At 44.3% G+C, this 24,673-nt stretch overlaps 1 protein-coding gene across 1 annotated transcript; it reads left to right on the plus strand.

Annotated features, from left to right (window-relative positions):
- Positions 1–4,432: 4,432 nt before the first annotated feature.
- Positions 4,433–18,279, plus strand: Gabrq (gamma-aminobutyric acid type A receptor subunit theta). Its single transcript, XM_038317475.1, is given in 18 exon segments — positions 4,433–4,581; positions 6,578–6,666; positions 11,480–11,547; positions 12,858–12,972; positions 12,975–13,077; positions 14,934–14,970; positions 14,972–15,017; positions 15,497–15,598; positions 15,601–15,630; positions 16,003–16,166; positions 16,550–16,652; positions 16,655–16,683; positions 16,686–16,752; positions 16,755–16,806; positions 17,516–17,712; positions 17,715–17,752; positions 17,754–17,888; positions 17,890–18,279. Coding segments are annotated over 18 exon segments (1,914 nt in total).
- Positions 18,280–24,673: the final 6,394 nt, after the last annotated feature.

The following is a 24,673-nucleotide window of genomic DNA, read 5'->3' on the forward strand; positions in this document are numbered from 1 at the left end:
CCCACATTGGAACACCAGACTGAGCTCCCAAGGTCCAAATGAGGAGCAGAAGGAGGGAAAACATGAGCAAGGAAGTCAGGACCGAGAGGGGTGCGTCCACCCACTGAGATGATGGGGCCGATCTAATGGGAGCTCACCAAGGCCAGCTGGACTGGGACTGATGGAGCATGGGATAAAACCGGACTCCCTGAACATGGCGGACAATGAGGGCTGCTGAGAAGCCAAGGACAATGACACTGGGTTTTGATCCTACTGCATGTACTGGCTTTTTTTTGGGGGGGGGGGCTAGCCTGTTTGGATGCTCACCTTCCTAGACCTGGATGGAGGGGGGAGGACCTTGAACTTCCCACAGGGCACGGAACCCTTACTGCTCTTCCGACTGGAGAGGGAGGAGAAGGGGATTGGGGGGAGGGGAGGGGGAGAGAAATGGGAGGCAGGGAGGAGGCGGAAATTTTTAATAAAAATAATAATAATAAAAAGAAAAGAAAAGAAAAGAAAAAAAAGAAAAGAAAAGAAAAGAAAAGGAGGTACCATTAGGATATGCTAAAGAAGGACATAAACAATCAAGGCCCAGAAAAATGAAGATGAAATGTGGACACGCAAAAACAGAAATTCAAACCCTCTTCCTTTGTAAAACTTGGTGAGAAATGTTGACCACTTACTACTTGCTACAATGAAGGTAAGTTTACATCTTCAGACAGCATTCTTATTGCCTGATGTTACAATATCCAACTCTTGCAGAGAGGGTTTTCTGTGGGAGTATATGAGAGCATCTGTCAAACCAAAGCAATACATGAAATATTTTTGAGCCAAATACAGACATTCACGTGAGAATTTCCATATCAAAGAGAATTTTACCTTCTATCCATCAGTAACAACAGGGCATTTTTTTCCAGTCAACCTGTATTAGCAAATCTAGTGATGAGAAAGGGGCTCATTCTCCCAACACATACACTGAAGCTGGCCAGTGGTGGCGCACACCTTTAATCCCAGCACTTGGGGGGCAGAGACAGGTGTATCTCTGTGAGTTCCAGGCCAGCCTGGTCTACAGAGCAAGTTCCAGGACAGGTTCCAAACCAACACACAGAAACTCTCTCTCTCTCTCTCTCTCTCTCTCTCTCTCTCTCTCTCTCTCTCTCTCTCTCTCTTCTTCCCTCCTCCCTCTCTCTCTCAAAAAACGCACACATTGAATTAATTTAATACTGAAATGAACATATTTAAAAATAATCATCCATGAACTAATTAAGTAAACTCCTTCAAAAGTATGGGGTCCCACTCTCGAGCCCTAGGTCAGGATTTCTCTGTTTCTCAGGAGACTACTCTAATTGGATTCCCTTGCTTCTGGTTTTCAGCATATATGATATGATGTGTGTGTGAGCAGATTTCCTATGTCCTGCCTGCCTGGAATTAGTTGAGCTCTTTGAGCCCATGAATTTGAATTTTCTTCTTCACGTTTCTCTCCCTTCTTGCTATTGTATCTATTGTATCTATTGTATGGCCACCCTTCTCACTCTACACATCACATCTCTCATGCTCATTTTCAAAGTTTCCATGGAATTTGTTTCTCCAGGCAGAACTTTGAACTATTATTTGTAGCATGTCTTCTGACTTAATAATTATTTTTTCAGTTGCATTTGGCTTTCTCCTTAGGCCAGCCATTTAATTCTCAAGTTTTATTGTTAGTGGTCTGAGTTGTAAGCCTTCTCTTCAGTTCTTTTTCCAATTTTCTATAATACTTTTGGTGATTTTGTGTTCCCTGTAGATGTTTCCAGGCTTCTTTTAGAATATAGTAAACCACAGTTCTCACACTCTATAGAGCTGAAGTTATAGACAGTTCTAAGCCTTCTGGCTACTAGGAATCGAACTTGAGTCCTCTGCGAGACAGATAAATGCTCCCAACCACTGAGCCATCTTTCCAGCCACAGTTCATCAGTTCTTGTCTTACTACCAAACTCTACCCTTCACTCTGGTGTGGATGCAGCTAGGAGAAAGTCCAGGATAGCACTGCTACCCTGGGCCATGATCCCACATCCAACCTGGATTTTTCAAGAGTATTTTATACATTCGCTTTATTTTAGTATGTATATATGGTGGGTGCACAATATGGTGTATAAGTGAAGGCCAGAAGACAGTTTGTGGGAGTTAGGGCTCTTTCTCTGCCTTACCTTATAAATTTCAAGGATCAAATTTAGGTCATCAGGTATGGTGGCAAGTCTCCTTACCCACTGAGCCATCTCTCCAGTCTCACTCAGAGGCCAGACCAATTAATTGGAGCAATCTCCCAAACAAATCTACTCCCACCTGCTGGCAGTTGTCTGAATTTCCAGTCAGAACACTGAGCAAAGTTTATGGGTATACTAATACATTGAGGCAATATTTCATTCAATACACATTATGGTAATCTGTATATAATTCAGCTACATTTGAAGCATTAGTTGGCCTTATGACTCAGAAATTTCAAAGAAACATTACCTCTAAGGAAAGCAGAAGTGGGTCCATTGGGAGTTTAAAGTCCAGAAATAAGTAATTGACATCAAATTTTTGGCAGCATCCATAGCCACAGAGATAACTAAGAACAAAATTTCAATTCTAAAAGTCTCCATAACAAATGAGGCCAGCCCAATTAATTGCCTGCAGAAATTGAGTCTGTGTTGTAAGAATCTCCCAAATAGATCTACTCCCACCTGCTGGCAATTGTCGGAATTTCCAGTGAGCACAGAATGCAAGCTGTTCCACAAGCACGAAAACCTACTCAGAGGGTTTCTAACTTGAATCTCGGCTACTGTGTGACAATGGGTCAATTTCTCTTTTTTTTTTTTTTTTTGGACCTCAGTTTTCCCATATTACAAACCAGTTAGTTAGCCAAAAGGATCTAGATTAGCCCCACCTTTTCGGTGAGAAACAGAGAGAATCTCTGAAAGGAAGTCTGGGTGATCGGGAATGATGTGACAGACTCACAAAAGGAGAGCAGGTAGGGCTGAGTCCTTCGAATATGTCTTCAGTGGCATGTGAATCTCATCATTCCTTTTTTCTTTCATGTCCATTTCCTGAAACAGCTGAGGAAGAAGGGAGAGTAAAGAGTTAAATTTGCTAGTATGCAAAACATTGAGCAAGCCATGAGAGGAAAGCTTTCCTGGGCTCAAGCAATCTAAAACTGTCACCGGGGACTGAAGGAGAGCAGAAAGGGTGTGTTTCTACGGGTGTTATTTTGGAAGTGCAGTTCTAGTGAACATGACTGCGCCCCTTGTGTTATCACTTGGCACGGGGCTCTTGTGATGCCTCTTTTTGAACTAGCTCTGTCATGGCTCCAAGCTGAGATACAGCCGATAGTGTGAAGCCATTCCATAGCCTCCGAGACCCTACCATTCCAGGTAGGGTAAACAATAAAAACCCCCTAACAAAATCCCAGACTCTTCTATGTGATGGCGTTTTGAACTCAGGTGCATCGGTATCTTCTGGTGCACATCTAAAACACTGATTTTTGCCTTCTTTTCCCCTTTAATAGTGTCAGCCTGGATCTAACTTCAACTCTGTATTTCCTGTCTGTGTCAATGAATCACACCTTAGGAAGCCTCCAGCTGGTGAATACTTTCAGCTCCCTGAATTTGTTTTCCCTGAGAACCCAAAATCGAGAAGAATAACTCTCTGGGAAATTAGGCTCCAAGAAAACAATTTCCATCCTCTGTGGTCAAAGTTCTGTCATAAGACCCCTTGGTAAGAGATTCCATCAACCCAGTCAAAGACCAAACACATTGGGTTAATTAAGCACATTGAGTTACTGGAGTGTCAATGATCTGTGAACAACCTCCTGATTCCCCAGAGGTGCAAGTGTTTCAGAGGTGTATATCTAGCCGTGACAGTTAATGGCCGCACTTCTTTTACTGCAAGATACTTACTCTTGGATACAAAATTTTCTAAGAGAAACATATTTCCCTTCTGCGAAGAGGCCTAGAGCCAGATGCCCCTGAGTCCAGTCTACGCAGTAAGCCCCTCCTTCTCACATGGTTGAACCTGGTGGCTGGTGCTGGTCCGGGGACGACCGCAGAGGCCTGAAGGGGCAGGAAGGGGGGCGAACGCGCGCGTTTTTGTGTGGCTTCTGGCACCCGCGAGATTGGCTCCGCTGGTGCTGCCGTCGGAGTGGGCGGAGCCAGCAGCGCGCCCGCCCCACTCGGCACCCAGTCTCAGCCCTGAGCGGTAGCAGACGGAGCGCACCTCGCAGCAGCCGGATGCACCCTGTGGACCGCTGAGAGGCTGTTCTTTCCAGCTCTGGGCTCCAGACCCCGCACTCCCTGCTCCCTTCAGGTCTCTCCTTGGGTCGCAATTCTGCGAAAGGGCTAGCGATCCCGCCCCCTTTGCCCTTTACTGACTCATTCCCACCCTAACCCTGTCCGCTTTTCCAGCTGTCCGCTGCGGTTCCCAGAGCACCGCAGCCATGGGCATCCGTGGCTTGCTGCGAGCTGCCGTGCTCCTGCTGCTCATCAGGACTTGGCTCGCAGAGAGCCACGACCCCAGTCCTACCCCGAAATTCCACTTCGAGCTATCCTCCAGCATGCCCGAAGTCGTCCTGGATCTCTTCAACTGGTAAGCGGCCCACCCTAGCTGAACATGGAAGGGACAGGGACAAGCAGAAGGTTTCGGGCTGGGTGCAGGGAACTCGGATTGGACTTGCCTAGGGGGGGTGAAGCAGGTATGGGGACAACCGTGAAATAATACTCATGGCTTCAACCCACCTGTTACTGCTGCACCTTCCCAAGCCGTGAGGCCAGGAGCACCCTCACCCCAGAGTCTACCTGATTGATCATCCTCAAGGACTGAGGTCCCAGGCAGCTTTTCCCAGCTGTATTCTTTGAAGCCCATGGGACTGGGGGTTGTATATGCGTAATTCGCAAAACAGACAGGAAAGACACCTGTTTGAGTAAAGATTTTTAGTCCATTTGCTGAGGCAGTCTCTCTCTCTCTCTTTCTCTCTCTCTCTCTCTCTCTCTCTCTCTCTCTCACACACACACACACACACACACACACACACACACACACGGCAGATTGAAACGATTAATTCTGTGAAATTAGTAGCTGTAAATGATATAACCTTCCGGCTTAAGAGGGGTAAGCTTTTGTGCTTACTCCTATGAAAACATTTGAAGATTTCAGTTATTCTCTGTGTTTGATTTAAAGTTTGTTTAGGTCTGCAAGTATCTGAAGAGGGGATAAACCGTCATCCTTGACATGTAGATCTCTTTCTCTCTCTCTCTCTCTCTCTCTCTCTCTCTCTCTCTCTCTCTCTCTCTCTCAGACACACACACACACACACACACACACACAAACGCGTATTTGCTGTGGCTACAGATCTGGAGTGCTAACACATGGGAAATTCTGTGGATGGAATGTATTTCTTTAATTTGTAAATAATTCATGTGCATACTTTGAAATGTTACAAAATTAAATTTTATGATTGAGGGAAATGAGGAAATAATTTAAGTGACAAAATAGAAATAAACATGTATTCATAAAGGGGGAGTGGTTAAGCTGGGCAAGGAAGGTTCCAGCAAGCAGCCCTGCAGTGCTCTCAACCCAACTGCGTCATTGAACACATACGGGGGTGGGGAGAAGTGAAGGAGAGATGGAGGGACACACACACACACACACACACACACACAGAGACAGAGATTGCAGGGACAATGCGTCAAAGATCCAAACAGTCATAGTGATAGTGATGCCTGGGGCCTGTCGTCATTTAAAAGCCCTTTGGGGATTGAAAGTCTGGATGAATTCAATGAGCATCTCAGAGACCTGTGGAAAGGCCAGCTTTATACAGCTGAGCCGCTGGTTTCTCTTCCATGTGCTCACCTAAGAAACATCCAGGCTGAAAGCACATGCGTAGTGAGTAAGATCCCTGCTCCCAGGATGGATCTTTTCGAAGACAGCTCTAAACCCCAGGAATTTGAAATGGTTTAGTTCCATGAGGGCCATAAATCTATGCTACATGAGCAAGACACTTTCTCTCTCCCTGCCCCCACCTCTCTCTGTGTCATATGTCATATGCCAGTTCTCAGGCACAAGAATGACATAAATGGGGGTGGGGATCGCTCAGACCAGGTAAAATAGAAAACATGAGCTCAGCTGGGGGTGGGGGGAACACGTGCCAGTGGGAACTGACTTCCTGGGGCAATGAGGTAGCCCTGGAAGAGGATTGTCAGCATCCAGGGGTCACTTCAAGGTATAGTTTCTCAGAGAACTAAAATGGTGCAGTTTTCTGAGGGTCTCATGTGCCCACTTCCCTCCTCTCCGATAGTACGGTTTTCTCCCGCCCACACCTTCTGCGTGGTAACAGGGATCCATTCCTTGGGCCCCAGCCTCTGGATTAAAGCTATGAAGGGGGAGGGGAAGGAAAAGAGTCTGCGTCACTGCTGTGCTTCTGGCTGACTCACTGTGGAAGGGGAAGAAGGGAGGGGGAGAGCACAGACACATATGACTAGACATGTTTGCATATGTACAGGAGCAGGGATGGCTCCTGGGGAACGAGCCACTGGCAAGTGGGCCACTAGTCAACCAGCATTTACTCAAGGCTTCTCTGTTTCAGCAAAAATTGTGCAAATGAAGCTGTGGTTCAAAAGATTTTGAACAGGGTGCTGTCAACATACGATGTCCGACTGAGACCAAATTTTGGAGGTAAGCAAATCCAGACACCAAAGGCTTTTGTGTTAGATACAATAGGGTCAGTTCCACCCTGTAAGCTAAGCAGGCTCTATACCTCTGCCCCCCAGATCCTACCTTCTTGAGTCTGCCAAGCCCTACAAGGGAGCACCCAGAGACTCCCAACCTCAGGCCTTCTGGAATGTACCTTACATCTAGGGACCAGCCTTTTTATGCCAGAGACTTTCTTTCCCTCCTTACTCCTTGCCAAAGGTGTTGCCACCCTTAAGTAATTCAGAGGATTCAGAATTGAGGCCATGGTTTTCTCTGCCTCTGTCTCCTAACCCACCTAGGCCTGGGACCCTTCCATAATACCCTGCTTTCCTAAGTCTTCAGCTCCTACCAAATTCAGGCCAGCTAGTATACTGTACTACATGTGTTCTTCATAAAACTCAGATTGATGGCCACTAACAATAAAGTTCCAACAATACAGAGGTGAGCAGTGACAAGGAGAAGCTGGCTCACATGTCTCCAAGAAGCCAGATTCTGCTCATCCTGGACCACACCCAGAACCTACCACAATAGGAGTATCATTCGGGGACAAAGGGGACACCTAAGAAGCCCAAACCAAGGACAGACAAAAGAAAAAGTGCTTTAAATTGGTGGGTTAATTTCAGCTCAAAGATAGCGGAAGGAGCTATAATGCAGGACAGCTTCCTGTAGGATGAAATGCAGTCATGAGTAATCACCCACTAATGATTCCCATTTGTGCTCATACGCAGCTGTTTTCTAAAATACCTGTGCCCACCTTGAAAACCAAGGCAATGGTTTCCCTTGGCCCTAAATTTAAGAAGTGAGACTATTAGCTTGTGCTTCCCTTTCCTCAACTCCGCAAGGGCAGAAGACACAGCCAAGGGCTCCAAAGTGAGGCTGCATGGGAAACAGATTGGCAAAAAGCAGAAGCACATAATACTTTATGCTACTGCAGGCCACAGTGGTGGTATCTTTTCCATGCGGATCCTCGAGGGAAGGGGGAATATAGAAATTCAGGTGGTGAAGCACAGTTAAACCCCTTACATGGTACTAGCTTTGAATAATTTGTGCCAAGCTTTCAGAGGATAGCAGGAAAAATTGATGTTTGTTTGTTTGTTTGTTTGTTGCCTCTTTCTTCTTTTCTAATGTTTGTCAGCAAAAGCCAAACACTATTCATCTGCATGCAATGAGACACACACTCCCCACTGTTCAGGCTCAGGCTGCCCTCCCTGCAGTATCCTACACTAAAAGAGGGGAACAGAGGCAAGAGTGCAATCTGGGTATTTGCCAGCGCACTTGGTCCACAGTAGGCCTGATGCCCCTTGCCACTATCACTCATGTTACATCAAGTATTATGATCATGCCAGGCTGTAGCATCTGATAAAATGTGGGCTCCTACATTGCTTTTGCCAAACAGGTGGAGGCCGTAGAGAGAGGGGACAAAGATAACTTAGGACTACCTGCCATTTAAACAGAAGGGAACACTATAGGCTGTAAGGCTGGGACTATTACTTGGCAGAAATATGGTAGAAGACCCATTGCCAGGCTGAAGCACTCAGGGTTTAGGGAACCCGGGCTCCCTGTATAGTCTCCCAATAGACAGAGTCCCCTCTATATTTACATTTTAGTTTATATATTATAGTTTTAGGACTTAATCTTCACACATAAGAATGGTCCTGACTCCCTCTCTCACAAGTACAGGAACATGTCACAGACATCCAACATTGTACAGTAAAGGAAGGCATGGGCAGTTTTGGCCATGAGATACCTCAGCTAGTTTGTGAGGTGGCCCCTTTTTAGGTAGAGAAATCAGAACAATGTCCCTTTCCTCTGGTTGTGTCCCTGTGCCAGATCATGGCTTGGCAAGGAGAGTATAAACTGCATTTCAGTCCCTACCTCCCCTTAAACTAAGAGCCTTTGGCAGGCTTCTGTCTGTCCCTCTAGCTCCACAGCATTTCACATAAGAACAGACATCACTAGCTTGGTCTAGAGAAGCCAGACTTGGAGGAAGGGGCTGGCAAACATGTCTTGGAGAAAGAGGCTGGAATGTAGGCTTCTCTGGGACTTTCTGGGGCTTGTCGCCTACTAACATAGCTGCCATCTGCAAAAAGTATAGGGAGAGCAGCCTGAAAGGCAGCAATCAAACATGGTCGTTTGGAGGGAGCTCTGTCACTACGTTGCATTTTCCTGGGGCTTTTCACAATAGCCCTGAGTGCTGGAGATCTGGGCTGTGCCCTAACAGAGCCCCATTTGCTTCTCAGCTGCCATTCACACCACTTATCCCCCCAGAACCCTTTTCCCTTTGAAGCACTGGATTTGAGATAACACGTTTTCCTCTCTTCAGCTCAGCTTCTAGGCAATCAGCCTGCAGTGAAACCAGCAGGCCTGGATTGCTAGCATCACATGTACACGTGTTTCCCTAACAGCAGTGTGATGTAATACACTTTGCTGTAAGCTGATGAGAGAATAGTAAATTATATTTCTCCATCTCATCTAACAGCTTACTGTTTTCACAACCATGAGAATATTTGAGCCCTTGCAAATGGACATTGCAAATACACAGGCCTAAGAAGGAAAATATTAGGGAGCTGAACACTAACATACAATTACACACTCAGCAACACTTGCACATTAATAAATCACCATCACTCAGTATTCACTCACATGAACACACTCATGAATTCACTCACATAGACACACAAAAACATGAAAACACTCACTGAAATTCACACATTAACACACACACACAAACACGACCTAAACTCATACATTAACGCACATACAATGGCCATACATACACATATATATTAGTAAAATACTTGATCATGTACAAGCATACATAAATAATCACAAAAATGTATTTATACACATAATGCACACATTAGTTCGCACAATCAGACATATACATGAACATACTCATACTTAACAACATGATCACATGTTCACTGTCATAAAAACATTCACACATGCAAGCAAATACATCTCTACACACAGACAAGTTCACAACACTATATATGAACACACTTGATCACATGTTCACTCAACACAAATATGCTCACACTTAGTCATTTATATCCACATACAAACACACAAATACATTCATACATAAGAGCAAATATATTAACATGTTCATACATATACACATAAATATTCTGACACATTGACAATCATCAGCACTCACATGTGTTCACATGTATTATATAAACATTAGTGTGCACATATGTATACTTAAAAAAATCCACTCACACTTTAATACACAGTAGCACATTAATACACAAACATGGTTTATATATGCAAATATACTTATAAATTATGTCATGTTAAACATTATCACACTCATATTCATCACAACCACACAATTCATTCACATTTACATTTGCTACATGAACATACATTCACTAATTCACTCCCACATATGGACAAACACACACAGATGAACATGGTACCTATTGGTGCACTCAAATATGCCCATAGACCCAAACACACTAGCAAATTTACTTATACACATTGACACCTTTACACATTCATGCTTACAGCATCACACATGACCACAATCACATAAATAAAACGCATATTCTCTCACACAAATATGCTCACATACACTCAGATTCACTAACAAGCTGAAAGGGGGTGCTCATGTCAATAATAAGCGTATATCCATGTTAAGATACACACATACCTTTGCATTTACTGGCATGTGAGAAATGCTAACATGGTTTTCATACACACAAACATGAAGAATCCCACAATTAAACAAGCATGCTCACTTACATGTATGCTGACACGAGTTCACACAGTGAATGACTCATCACACATTGACCTGCTCGCATATCACTAACATTGCTAGACTCGCAGAGATACTACCACATTTTCAATCCACTCCACATACTCAAATAGATGCATACACACACATTCACAGACATACAGACATGTGCGTACATTCATCTACTCAGAACATTTGACCACACTATGTGAGCGTACTCTAATTACTATCACTCTACTCACATTTCCATAGAAACACACTCAGACTCACTCACATGCTCACGTCACTGTCGTATAAACACATTCACACTACGATACAAATTCATTCACACAAACAGGCAAGCTCACAGACACCTACAGATGAGCATACAAGATCACAACATTTATTCGCATGCGGCTGTACTCACACCATACACTCACATGCATGCTTGCGTATGCTTGAAGGCTACTTCCACATAACATACTGAAACAAACATGCTTACATTCCTACATGTTCCTTCACACGACACTCATAGTACATGTTTGCTGCCTCGGGATAAATACCTCATATTCCATTTGCACTTGAACTATCTCCTGTGTTGTCTCCCACATAACACACTGGATCACACAAACATGCCACACACTCACTCATACCATAGACATGCTAACACACATGTGGACACATTCACATGAATATGAACACATTCCCAGATTCACTAGCAAGCATGCTCACCTCACTCACCCAGAAACATGAAACTTAGTTCTTTTTCCTGGGCTTGTTGAGTTTCAGTTCTTTATCAGAAAGCAGTTAGACCGAGTGCTTCATTACCTATTTTCCTTTGTGTTGCCTTTTATACCTTCCTCTCAACATAGCACGAGCCAGGCCTTGCTCTAAACACTTGACTTCATTAGCTATGATAGATAGCATTTATCGCCATTTGACCCATGAGGAAGCTCAGGTTCAGAGAGGTTAGTGACTTACCCAGCCAGCAAACATCAAAGCTAGTTTTAGCCTAGACAACTGGATCTTAACCTTTATCCAAATGTTCACGTGGTTGGTCTTCCTGTATTGTAGGTGCCCCTGTGCCAGTGTCCGTATCTATCTATGTCTCCAGTATTGAACAGATCTCAGAAATAAATATGGTAAGTCTATAGGTTCTAATCATGGTGCTGGAGACAAGGGACAAGAAGCATAGTCGTAAGCCAACTCTATAATTGTTCTGACCTGTGACAGAACTCACATGATAGCTCTCTGAAACAGAAAAAGTCAATTGAAGGCCCATATCGCAGCATATCTAAAAATTCAGTTACATGTAGATTATTAACTCAAATCTATGGAGCTTTTAAACGTTTTAATAGCACACTATAGTTGTACTGCAGGGGGTAGGTAAAGATTATTTCATAAGACACATGAGTTACAAACATCAGAACAAATTCTGGCATTTGATGTTCTGTAGAGGCTATTCTGTATAGCCAGAATTTCTGAAACTTCAGTTTTACAAAACAAAGCTACTTTGATGAGTGAAAAGATAATTCAGTGTAGGAAGAGATACTTGCAACACAGAGAGCTGGGATTCAAATGTATGAATGCCTGGAGACTGATAAGAATATTTTAAAGCAATCAAAAATAATCAGCAAATATGAATGAGAGTTGTACTTTTGTGAAGAAAACTAAATGGTGGGTGAACATATGAGAAAATACTCGACCTTGTTAGTAATAGCAAATGAACTCCAAGTGAGAGCCCACTATATACATATCAGATTGCCTAAAACCCGGAGTCAGAAGCTGCTGATGTTGATGAGCTGGACCTGCACTGCTAACCCTCGCATGTTTTCAACTTTTGCAGGGATGCAAATGGCCACTTTCACTTTGTCGTTGTTTATTTCTTCCTGGTTTGAGCATGTATGGTGCTTTTTTTTACACAATTATATACATTGTGTGTTTATATGTGGAAATATTCTCCAGGAATACAAGAGATCAAATTATAGTTATACACAGCAACTTGAATCGACTTCACAAATACAATATTGAGGGGGTTGGGGGACAGGTTCCCAGACATAGACTTTGGTTCTGATCAGATAACATTCTAAAAAGAAGTCCAAATAAGCGCTATTTCTAAAACTACACATGAAGACAATGAAATGCTAATCTGAAGCATGGTAAGTAGTGTCATAAAATCTTGAATAATGAATGTTTCCTGCTGGTTGTGGGAAATGTTCTTCTGAAAGGGACTCATTGGAACTTGAAAGTATTGGTAATGTTCTGTTCTTAACCTAGGAATTAGTTAAGAAGCTTCATTTTGCTGTTCTTTATTAAATGTTTATGTTTTATGCACCCATCTGTATGAAGTTTCATATAGTAGTACAAATGTATGTGTGCACATATAATCTGTGTATACAGTAGACAGAGAACTAGACAACCTGGCAACTGTCATTTACTTATCTCTATCCAGGACTACACAATCACTATGTTTTTGCATCAGACCTGGAAGGACACACGCTTAGCATAACTATGAGACCACCAGAACCTGACTCTGGACTATCGTATGCACGAGAAGCTGTGGGTCCCTGATGCTACTTTGTGAATAGCAAAAATACCTTTGTACATGATGTAACTGTGGAGAATCGTGTGTTTAAGCTCCACCCAGATGGGACAGTGCTATACGGCATCCGGTGAGTTCACATAAGAGTCTTGGACTGTCCCAGCAAGCTTCCTTCTTCCTACTGAATACCCCACAGATACATTAGAAGAGATCCCTGCTTTCCAGATCTGCCTTGTGTGCACATACACTTTCAGAGTTTGCCGCAGGCATCCTAGGCTGCCCTGTCCTGCACCTTGGCTTCTGTTCCTCCTGTCTACAGTGGCCCTTGCTGTTTTTCCATGAGTTGAAACTTGCACACTTTCACATGCTTTCCAATTCCTGATGCAAATATCTCCCTTTTACTAAATTGTAAAAAAACATGAAGTCCCATTTTAGATGCTATAACCCAACTTCTTGCCCTTTCAAATATGTCCTATAAAGGGAGGTTGTATTAAGGAATCTGAGCACACTAGGAACAAAGTTACTTTATTTTGTGGACATAAAGAAGAAATTTACAACATCGCCTGCCATTTGTGAAAGAAAATACTGTTTTTATTAATTTTATGTAATTATCATATAGATTTTTTTAAAAAAGAAATCCTAATTCCCTGGACCAAAAGACCCTTCCTCCATGGTTGATTGTGCGTGCTGTTTTCATTATTCCCCATGTGGTGAGGAAGGGAGACTGTGCCCTGAAGAAGGTGCTCCACCTCTCTGCCTGCCTTTTGTTTGCACCAGGCAGGGCGTCAGGAGAAGTGAGGAGCTAAAGCAGCCAGTGGGATAGGGCGGGGCTTCTGAGCCCCTGCTCTCTTTACACATAGAACATATGCACACTGCTAGCCTCCACTGATCTGTTTGCAATAGCACAGTCACCAAAGCTGACTTCACAGTTTCAGCTCAAACAGATTGTCAGTAAAGGCAAGCTGAGAGGTCATCTTAGCCAGAAAATGGTTCCTAGTAGTGGACACCATAGTTTGTTTGACAGATTGTTATAGGTCTAACCATTCGGTTTCTCTTACTCTAGAGCACTCCCTCCCCATTTATTCCTTCCTTCTTCCTCCATCCACATTCCCATGGAGCCATTAAATACCAATGCTTACCTGAAATTGATCAGCAATCACTCTTGTTTAAAGTAAAGAAGGCATTGGCTGATAATAATACTTGGGAAATTCATTCTTTAAAAAGAAGGAAATACACACATATATACATACTACTCACTACCCAGTCCCCAAATGAAATTCCTACAAGAATTGACAGGGACTAAACTAAGTTAGCAGATGAAGAGGGAAGAAAAATAGATGGGACAGATATGATATGGGACAGCAGAGAGCTTTTCTAATTATGTCATTTCAAACACAAGCACCTCCCTGGCTCCTCCAAGGGCATTTTCTCAGATTCTTCTCTGGGTGCACAGACATAGCAACTTGATGCTTATTCTGGCTGTATCTACTGTCGGCACTGGCTGGGCCCTTCATCGATAGGCATTTGTGCCCTCTGGCATCTTTCTAGCTCTTGGTGTGACAAAGGCCCTCACCGCCGACATGGATGTAGATACGGTCAAAGGCAGGCCTGGGTGCACACCACATACCTGCCTTCCTCTGTAGCTATGTAGCCTCAGGACATTGCACATAGTGTGCAGTGTCCTCTCAACAGCCTTATTGATACCTTTAACAAGCACAAGTCTTTCTGTCTTTGTATTGTTTCCTCAAGGGCCCTTCCTGCTCTGATGTTCTGTGGTTTTTCTGACCTGACATATATCTGCTCTTTATTTCAGCTCTGCCAAATCTTGTGATTCTTTGTCAAATTCCAGTTTTATCTCTTTCTCTTCTTCCCCCAATTCCATATACATGGGTCACTCTTCCACCTACCTCTTGCCTTCCCACCCTGTAGAATCCTTAACAGTAAACTTGAATCATTTTTCCCTTCCCTTTTTGTTTGCTTTGGCAGACTCACCACAACAGCAGCCTGTTCCCTGGATCTGCAAAAAATTCCCTTTGGACAAGCAAGCCTGCAAGCTGGAGGTGGAGAGCTGTACGTACTTCTATGGCCCCCTGGTCACTGCGGGGGCTGCGGGAGTCAGGAAAGCACAGGCAGAGTTTGCCGCTGAGAGGACCAGCACAGCCCCTCTGCTCTACACTCCCATAGCTCTCCCTGAGCATGTCCACAAGCAGTAGCTAAATGGCAGATGATGCTGGCTCCGTAAGAAACTGACAGTTGTATATATCTGGCATCTGGGAGTGCGTGGTCTTTATGGTCTGGCCAGTTCAACTGAAAAACTATACATATTTGTGGGTAAAAATATCGCAAGCATCTTTTTGGCTACACTTTCCTTCCTGCCTAAAAACTCCAAGTGGGAGTCCTCTCTTTGCAAGTGTTCAGAAATCTCCCCAGGCCCACCCTCAGCAAACCACAAAAGAGCCCTCCAAAATCCAAATGCCAACTATGCTTTGGTTTTCCCAGACTGCTGTGGAGTTAAATCTGCCGAGATTAACTCTTTGTTCCCCTCCCAGATGGCTATACTATGGAAGACATTGTATTATCCTGGGAAGATGAGAATGCCATCCACATTACTGATGAGCTGCACATCCCTCAGTTCACCTTCCTGGGGAAGACAATACCAGCAAGGAGGTGTATTTCTACACAGGTGGGCCAGAACCCCCTTTCTCTCCTGTTTCTTGTCCCGTTCACACCACTACAAAACTCTTCTGGGCATCTGCCTTTGATCCTTGCAGTGGGCCTCCTTCCATTACCATTCCTGTGGTTCTGAACGCATCTTTCTCCTCCACTGATAACGCCTTAGTGGCTAATGGCTTACCCTACAGATGGATAATATTGTGGAAGGGCTTGGGCAGGTTCACAACACTCTACAGCTGGAAACGATTCCTGCTCTTCACAGGGCTGGCCTCTCACCCTCCATCTGTCTACTACCTGAAAATATCCCATGTGGAATGAGTAAGGCAGGAGGGGTTAGAGCTGACTTGCTGTACATGGAGCTGACAGCACTGTGTTCTTACAGGCTCCTACATGCGCCTGATAGTGAAGTTCCAAGTTCAGAGGGAAGTCCACAGCTACCTTGTGCAGGTCTATTGGCCCACGGTCCTCACCACCATTCTCTCCTGGGTATCATTTTGGATGAACTATGATTCCTCTGCAGCCAGGGTGACAATTGGTAAGTCCTTTGTATCATCATCTTGGGAAGAAACTTGAGCCATTTTGCTTAGAAAAAAAGTAAAGGCAGAACTGGGAAGACCTTGAACTTCAGGTCTAAGTTTAGGGAGGCAAGAAATGTTTTAAGCAAGGCTTTTGGGGTTGTTTTTGCCTTCTGTAGAGCAAATTGCTCTATCTTTTCCTTTAGGAGCACAAATGCAGCTATATCTGTGGTATTTTAGGGTTTAGAAAACCTCTTCAGATACTAAAAGAAGGCCTATATGGAACTGGATGTGTAAAGTACTTAAACCATGCCTAGGAATTTGAACTTGATCCAGAGCAATCAGCCTGGGGTGTAGACTTGCTAAAAACCACAGCTATCAAGGGAGACCAAACCTGTACTGTCTTCTTCATAGGTTTTATCTTCTATTCTTGTCCTGACTACGATCGACTCACATATGCGGGATAAACTCCCCCAGATTTCCTGTGTCAAAGCCATTGACATCTACATCCTTGTGTGCCGTTCTTCGTGTTCCTGTCCCTGCTGGATGAGTCTGTCACATCAACTACCTTTTCTTCAGTCGAAGACCTCGGCGCAATCGCAGGAGATGCAAGAAACCAGGAGGGTTGTTGCCAGATACCGGCTACCAAGAAGGTTGGTGGTGGAAAACGTGCAGGTTTGACATTTTGACTGACAGCCAGCTTCCCTCGGCACCTCCATCAGCCTAGGCTCTAGCACTTGACCTTGCAAGTTTCACAGTTGCTTTAATCTCATACGTTTACTTGTATATGAAAGCAATGCCCACACTCATCTATAGCTGATCATATTTGACATAGTAGCAAGAAAAGTAGAATTCGATTTCTTTAGATCTTGACCTAAATTTGCTCAATTTATAGGACTTTAGCACAGTGACAAAGCCAAAAGGGAAGGTAAGGCCTAGGGAAGACAGATACCAGAGAAGCTAGTCTTCAAATATTTCCTTCTTGGCACTTCAGATACCTGAGAACATACTGGACCTTTTGCTTTGGGATATACATGGACGCCCAGCAACACGGCTCCTTTGCAGAAATCCCAGCCTCACCCTACCTAAGAAGCCTACATATAGCACACCGGCACTCCCTGAGGCCAGAACTGTCCCCCAGAGAGGGCAGTTGCTTGGATGCAGCTATGACATTCCTAGAATGCTTTAAAACAACTTCCTGGTCCAATTTCTCAACCCCTTTGAGCTTGCTCAGAGAGCCCCAACAGGTTATCAAAGACATCAAAACAGTAGCCTGCAAAGCACTAGCAGGAAAGTCCTCCCTCCTTTTTTCTCTTCCCCAATTCATGCCCTACTAGGTGATATGAAACTGATCAGCTTATCCATTATTTTCCCTCCCAGGATGGACCTGATTAATGTGGAAGACAGAGTGGAGGACAGAGCTGGGCCCCTTCCTGACAGCCCCATGCAGGCTCATCTGGCAAGTCAGGAAAGTCTTGGATCCTTGGTGTTCACCTCAGAGCAGGCCCAACTGGCTACCTCAGAAAGCCTCAGCCCACTGTCTTGCACCTCAGTCCAGGCCCAACTGGCCACTGGAGAAGCCTGAGTGATCTGCCCTCCACCTCTCAGCAAACACTGAATGGACTGTACCATCCACTTTCATGGCTTCCTCCCTAATGACAGCATTATCCCCGTCGAAATCTGCAACCATTCTGAGACCTGTGATGATGAAGATTCTGAAGAGAGCCTAAGCTCTGATGAAAGCCATGGCCGTTGACAGCAGCCCCAGTGGAAGGCTCATGTTCCCCACTGGCCAGAGGTGTGTGCAAGAAAGCAAGTTGGGACCTTGATAGATTGAGAGCTTACAGGATGACATCAGTATCAAGAGCAGCTGGCTTGGCCTTGATGAACCACACAAGGTGGAAGCTGAAAGTATCTGGAGCCTTACTGATAAGGAGCCTATGGCCTGTGACCAAGAGAAGGATCATAGCTCAGAGTCTGAGGAGAGTTGTCCCCCAAGCCCTGGGTGCTCCTTCAGTGAAGGGTTCTCTTCCAGATCTTTAAGCCCTAACCTGGTCCCGAAGGTTGATAGGTGGTCCCGTTTCCTCTTCCCTCTTTTCTTTGGGTTGTTCAATGTGGTTTACTGGTTGTACCACATCTATTAGTTCCAATACCCCCACAGCAGCAAAGATACTATCATGTGTTTCCTTCCTAGTTCCTTCAGTTTTGTTTTCCCTCCACTTCTCTTTGTTCATTTTACTTGGCAGTTGTTAGGGCAATCAAACCTGTGGGCCCTTTTCTTTATTATGAGGTGGAGAGGAAATGGAGGAGAACATGTAGCCAGAGGGTAAGGGATTGAGGAAGCCTTGAAGATAAATTGCACATTGATTTCCTCCTGCCAGAAGACTATTATCTTTTCAAACACTTTGAACAGTCCATCAGCCTAGAAATGCCCTTGAAAATGTTTAGAGGACAGAGAAGAGCCAGGCTGAGGAATGAGGAGAATGTGAGCCTAGTTCACAGACATTCCTGGGAGCTTTCTTTTCAGTCCCCTCAAGGTGTTGACATTGCTTTGGCATCGCTTTTTTTTCTTCCTATGGGCGTCAGGCACCTTGTCCGCCTGCTAAAAGGGGGCTTTGGGACGATTGTCAAGCCAAGTTGGCCTGGGGTACGCAGAGGAGGGCTAGGCATGGCTTGGATATGCTGACAAAGGGAAAGTTGGAAAACATTTTTAAGTGCCTTGTCCTTTGAGTGTGGAATTGTGGTACAGGAGTGGGAAGGGCAGGTGGGAGGAACTGCAAAGAGACACAGCAGGGTAAGGGAAGAATGCATGCTTCTAGCCGGGGTAGGTAGGACAAGGGGTCGGTGTCAGGCTGGAGTTTGTATGTGTTCAGATGCTCCCTTTAAAGTTATTAGACCTTCTCTTGCTGTATTTCTACTTTGCATTGCCTGACAGTCGGACTCAGTACTTCTGTTCAGGTAGGAGTTAGTCTTTCTATTGATTGCTGAGTTGATTACTAGTTACAGTAAAAGCACTTGGTGAGTAAGCACTAGTTGAGAAAGTTCAGACTTGATATTTCACCACTGGCCTAGGATAGCATATGAAAAATTATTATGAATGTATATACTAATCCTTTTTGTTTGTCTATTGCATAATAAGTGTCAACGAGCTTCCCTGACCCAATCACAAATCGTTGGATCCTCACAGGAGCCCTGTGAGCCAGGAAGACAAAGCACCTTGTCCCCAGTGTTCCGAGGAAAAAGTAGAGCTTTTGTGCCATGCTTGTTCTTCTCTTCTCTGCCTAACCTCGCAGCTGATTGCACTCCTACTGCCCCTTCCCTTTGGACAGCCTACAGATCTGCCTGCCAGGCTGCCAAGCTCACTGGACAGCACCTAGAGCGTCTCTGTAGGAAGAGGCTACTGAGCAGCCGCTGAACATGGACTGAACAGGTGGAGAATACGGCCCGCCCTACTCAGCAGGGCTCCTGATGAGAGTAGGATGAACCTGCACACCGATCTGCCAGGAAGTACCAGCTTGTTGATGGAGGTCATGAGGGAGCTTGCCAAGCACTCAATCTGTTCCCCCTTCCTCTATAGGCAGCCTCTCCTTCCGCTCTATACCCTACTGCCCCACCCACCTCTTTAACTGTACTTCTGTTTTTATACATGTCTGTGTATCCGTGGAGATGAGTGTGCATGTATCCAAGTAGGTCTAATGCCATATAACCATTGAGAAGCTGAATAGCACTACAGTAGTGTAAATCTATGCTAGTATGTATGAATGTATATCTGCACTGTGTGGGTGAATAATTTATGTGTATGTATCTCTATGAGAGTGTCAGTTGTGTACATATGTACTTACATTAGCACAGGTGAATGCATGATGTGTACATTTCTAGAAAGTGTATGTCTGTATACCTGTGTTTATCAAAATTAGTTGGTTGTGTAAAAGGACATATATCAAAATCACATATATTCCCTGTTGGAAGCTCTTGTAGAAACATCAGAACTCTAGTGACCTGTTTTGACCCAGTGGAGAGAGTCTTGTTTAGCTGAACTAACAGTTTCCTTCCAGTTCTAGGGATGCAGGGAGCAGGGTCTATTGGTTTCCATCAACTCCTCACTCTCCTCCACCCATTCTGCTGTGTCCTGTGTTGAGACCCAGAGCAAAGTGAACATAGTCCTAAGAGGTAATATTAGTGCTTTGGGGCTAGAGAATAATTGGTCCGTGGAATAAACTGAGAGAGCTGAGCATTTTGCTTGGTGCTATAAGGTGTCAAAGATGAACTGAGAATAGAAATAAGGTGTAGACAATGGGGTAGGGGTTCAGAGAATTGGAGAAAAGGATTGTCCCTTCTCTTCTGCACACATAGATGCAGTTCCCAGACTCATGTGTACACACCCAGCCACACACTCACATCATCACACATGCATACATCAGAAGCACCCACACTTCTAGTTAAATTTGCAGCATAGCCAGACATACATACCCACAAATAGACATGCACACACTCACACATACTTTAAGAGAACTCAAACAAGGGAAGTTACTACCAAAATGATTCCTCTTTTATTTTGGGAACTCAGCACAAAGAGGACCAGATTAAAGAGGTGAGCAGAGAGCTCTCATCCAGATCTGAGCATTCATGGCTGTGTTCTTGAATTTGGAGCCCTATAATCTGAAGTCTTGAACACATCATTGGAGCAAAGTTGCCAAAGAGGACTTGGAAGTAGCGGGAACAAAGGGGCAGCAGAGGAAGAGCAGAGAGGCCACTTGTAAATATTCATATAGCTAGCTATTTCATACTCTAAAAAGACTATTTTCCCTAACGTGCTGCAATGAAAGCAGTAAACTGCAATTAATACTTGTGAGTTTTAAGTGTCAAAGTGTTGTGGAGATTTGGCAATGACAACTTTTAGGAACTTGAATCTTCCTGGTTTCCCACATCTGTGGTCTGTCTTACTTGAAAGTTGCCAGATCTCCCCTTGTGTTTTGTGTGTGGTGTGTCGTCTATTGTCAAGCCTGATTCCAGCTGTCCTCAGTTCCCTTTCAGCCATGCAGGCATACCTCTCCATCTGGCTGCCTATATATCCTTCCCAGTGTCTCCCAACTCCAAGTGGTTGTGGAAGTACAGAGCATCTGAACATTGCTCCTGGGTTTCAGCCAGTCCAAGGGCATGGACAGAAAGAAGAGCCTACGAATCTGTGATGGAACAACCCACTTTACTACTGTCCTGTCTTGCCCTCCCCTTACCTTTTCCCTAGAATCCCTAATTGAGCAGGACACCAGCTGTCTTTCCAAAGAGTCATTTTGTCAAAGAAATGTGTGGTGTGTTTCCTGTCCAGTTTGATTTGCACTTTAGGGTATCGCAGAAGAGAACAACAATCTGTTGGGTCTTAGTGGAGTTCATGCAATGTATTCTTAGAATTTGTATCATCCTCGTTTAATAGCAAGGCTGCAAACTCTTGGCATACTTAGAAGCAAGTTTTGCTGAGATTGTGACCCATTCCTAATGAGGGTTCCCTACTCTGTATATACAGTAGCTACACCTTCAAGCTATTAACTACTGAATGCATTCACTAGCACTCCCTCTGCATGACACCCTGTGGTAGTAGGCAGAACTTTCTAGCTTACTCCACAACCCAGCAATCCAAAGTAATTGTAACTTGTCCTGTCAAAAGTGCAGTGTGTTTGTGTTTGTTGTACAATATGGTGTGATTAATATGAAATCTATTTCAATCGTGGGCTTTCAAGAGAGAGAAGAAGGAGGTTAAGTATCTCTCTGATATAGTTAAATTATAAAATATGCCAAATGGTCAGGGTCATCCATACAGAACTGTGTCAGCATTTGCACCACAATCATGCAGACAGTAATCCCTGGGATAAGTATTTATCAGCAAAGGTAAAGGCACCAAATTTTGCACAGTACTGTAGTAGATGTTCTTTAGATAATATCAAAAATTTTTCCCATGGCAACTAAGTCTGGAAAAACATCCTGGAAACATATGAATTATGGTAAAGTCACATACATGCAGATCTTCAGCAGTGGTATTGGAGCAAGACAATGAAAAGTAAGAAGAGGGAGAATGACCAATAGCTGGGTGACCTGGGTGTCTGACCTTCAAGGGTCACAGAATAGCAGAGCTTCACTAGTAACTGGGTGCCATGGTGAGTGAGTTCATTCATTGACCATTCTTGTGAGAAAAAGACCTTGACCAGTACTAACTTCAAGAAAGTGAAACATGAAGAAGCATAAAACTATGCTTCTGAAAAATATGCAGAAATACAAACATGGTAAATAGCAAAAAAGCAAAATAAAGATCTATAAAAGCAAATACTCTGGTGGGTCAATGTTTCCTCTATTAGATTCGCAGGTGCTACACAGGACATTTCTCATGGTCTGAAGGCATCTGGCTTCCATTATTCTTCATGGCTTTAAAGAGAACGGAGTTAGCAAACATTGTCATTGAATAATTCACTGTTTTTCACAAGCATTCATAGTCATTGGAAACAAAGCTTTAAGACAGAGCAAGTCATTATGATACGAAAATATGAAGTGAACATTAGTTCCACCTATGTATGTCGGGGAGAAAGCAAGACAAGTGTTGTTTATAAAATACAAAGAGTTTTGTTTTTCATCGCCACCAAAGTAGATGTGCAGAGCATGAAGCAAGAAGTAGAGGGTCTAGTTGCAGAGCACAGGAGAGCAGGCCCTGCCCCTTGCCAGCCCTGAAAGAGCTCGCCCTGCCATTCGCAGGAGAGTGGCCGGGTGGCATGAGCTCGGGAGAGCTGGCCTGCCCTTTCACAGGAGACTTGGCCCGGGTGACATGAGCTCAGGAAAGCTGGCCCGGCCCTCTGCTTGCTCCTCATTCAGAGAAGACAAACCTGTCTTTTGCCAGCTGTCGTGAGTTAGCACAAATAGTGGCATAGTTGCAGGAGAAGTGCTGGCACCACTGGGTGGGAAGCTGGCCCTGCCTCTCACCTGCATGGGGACGGGGTCCTGGTGGAAGCCCCAGACTGCCCAACTCAGCTACCACCCAGGCCCTACATCCACAGCTTTTTGTTAGCCCCACCCCAACACCTACCCCATCAATGACCATCTGGAGTGTGCGAAGTGACTGGTCCTGCAGACCATAGCTGCAGGAATCTCCATGACTAGGGCAACAACAGTAGGATATCCAAAAAAGCAGTTTGGGGTGAGGGTCCAGCATTGATAGTGTAGCAGAAGCCAGAGGCCTTTAACCAGACCTGACACACTTAACCATGTGCATTTGCAAGTAAAGCTGTTTGGGCAAAAGGTATATACTGTGTGAAACAACCGCAGCTTCCAATACCACTACGGCGACTAATATGTGATGGGGAGTGCGGGCACGACCAGAGGAGCAAAGAGTGGTTGGTTTGGGTTTTCTTTTCTTTTGGGACAGGGAAGGGGCTACACAGGTGGAGGGTAGACACTGAATTACTGGGAAACAAGTGGTATTGGGGTACATGATGTCTAAAGAATCAATAAAAAAGGTTAAAAAGAAAGCAGAGGAGCCAATGGTTTGGTTAATCTAGATTAAAGTCACGCTGAAACATCCTAGTGATGGAGAGAGTCATTCTTTGTAACCTACACTCATCAGGACATCTCCAAATACCTTTTGATGAAAACATGAGACCTTGAAACATGAACCCTAAGTCAATAAATAGATCTCCTTCCTCCAGCCTTTTTGTGGCCTAATCAGATTAGAAGGGCTGTTTAGAGATTGCTGTGCTGGTCTGCCCACAGCTCTGAAGGGGAACTAGCTGGATATAAAAGTTTTTTCTTCAGGAATCTTTTTTCTTCGTATGGTCTCTCTCTCTCTCTCTCTCTCTCTCTCTCTCTCTCTCTCTCTCTCTCTCTCTCTCTCTCTGTGTGTGTGTGTGTGTGTGTGTGTGCATGTGCGTGTGTATGTGCGTGCGTGCGTGTGTATGTGCGTGCGTGTGTGTGTGTGTGTGTGTGTGTGTGTGTGTGTGTATAAGTGTCTAGAGGTCAGAGGTTGACACTATGTCTTCCTTAATTGTTCCTCCACTTTGCTTCTTGTGACATTTTTTTCACTAAAGATGGAGCTCACTCATTCAGCTTGTCTGTCCAGTGAGCTTCAGGAATCTACCTGTTTCTGCTACCCCAGTACTTCTATGTTTTAGTCAGTGTTTGATTGCTGTGAAGAAAAAGACACCATGACCAACTCTTATAAAAGAAAGCATTTAATTGGGCTTCATTACAGTTTCAAAAGTTTAGTTCATTATCATCACGGCAGGGAGCATGGTGACATGCAGCATGGTGCTAGAGAAGTAGCTGAGATTTCTGCATCTGGATCTGCAGGCACCAGGAAGAGAGAAAGCCATGGTGTCTGGCTTGGGCTTTTGAAAACAGAGGGGAAAAACAAACAAACAAGAAATACACTTCCTCCAACGAAGCCACATCTTTTAGTCCCTGTCAAGTAGTGCCACTTCCTAATGACTAAACATACAAACATATGAGCCTATGGGGGCCATTTTATAATAAAAAGACTTCAATTCTTTTTTAATTTTTAAA

This window comes from Arvicola amphibius, chromosome X (genome assembly GCF_903992535.2).
Source record: "Arvicola amphibius chromosome X, mArvAmp1.2, whole genome shotgun sequence".
Taxonomy (NCBI): domain Eukaryota; kingdom Metazoa; phylum Chordata; class Mammalia; order Rodentia; family Cricetidae; genus Arvicola; species Arvicola amphibius.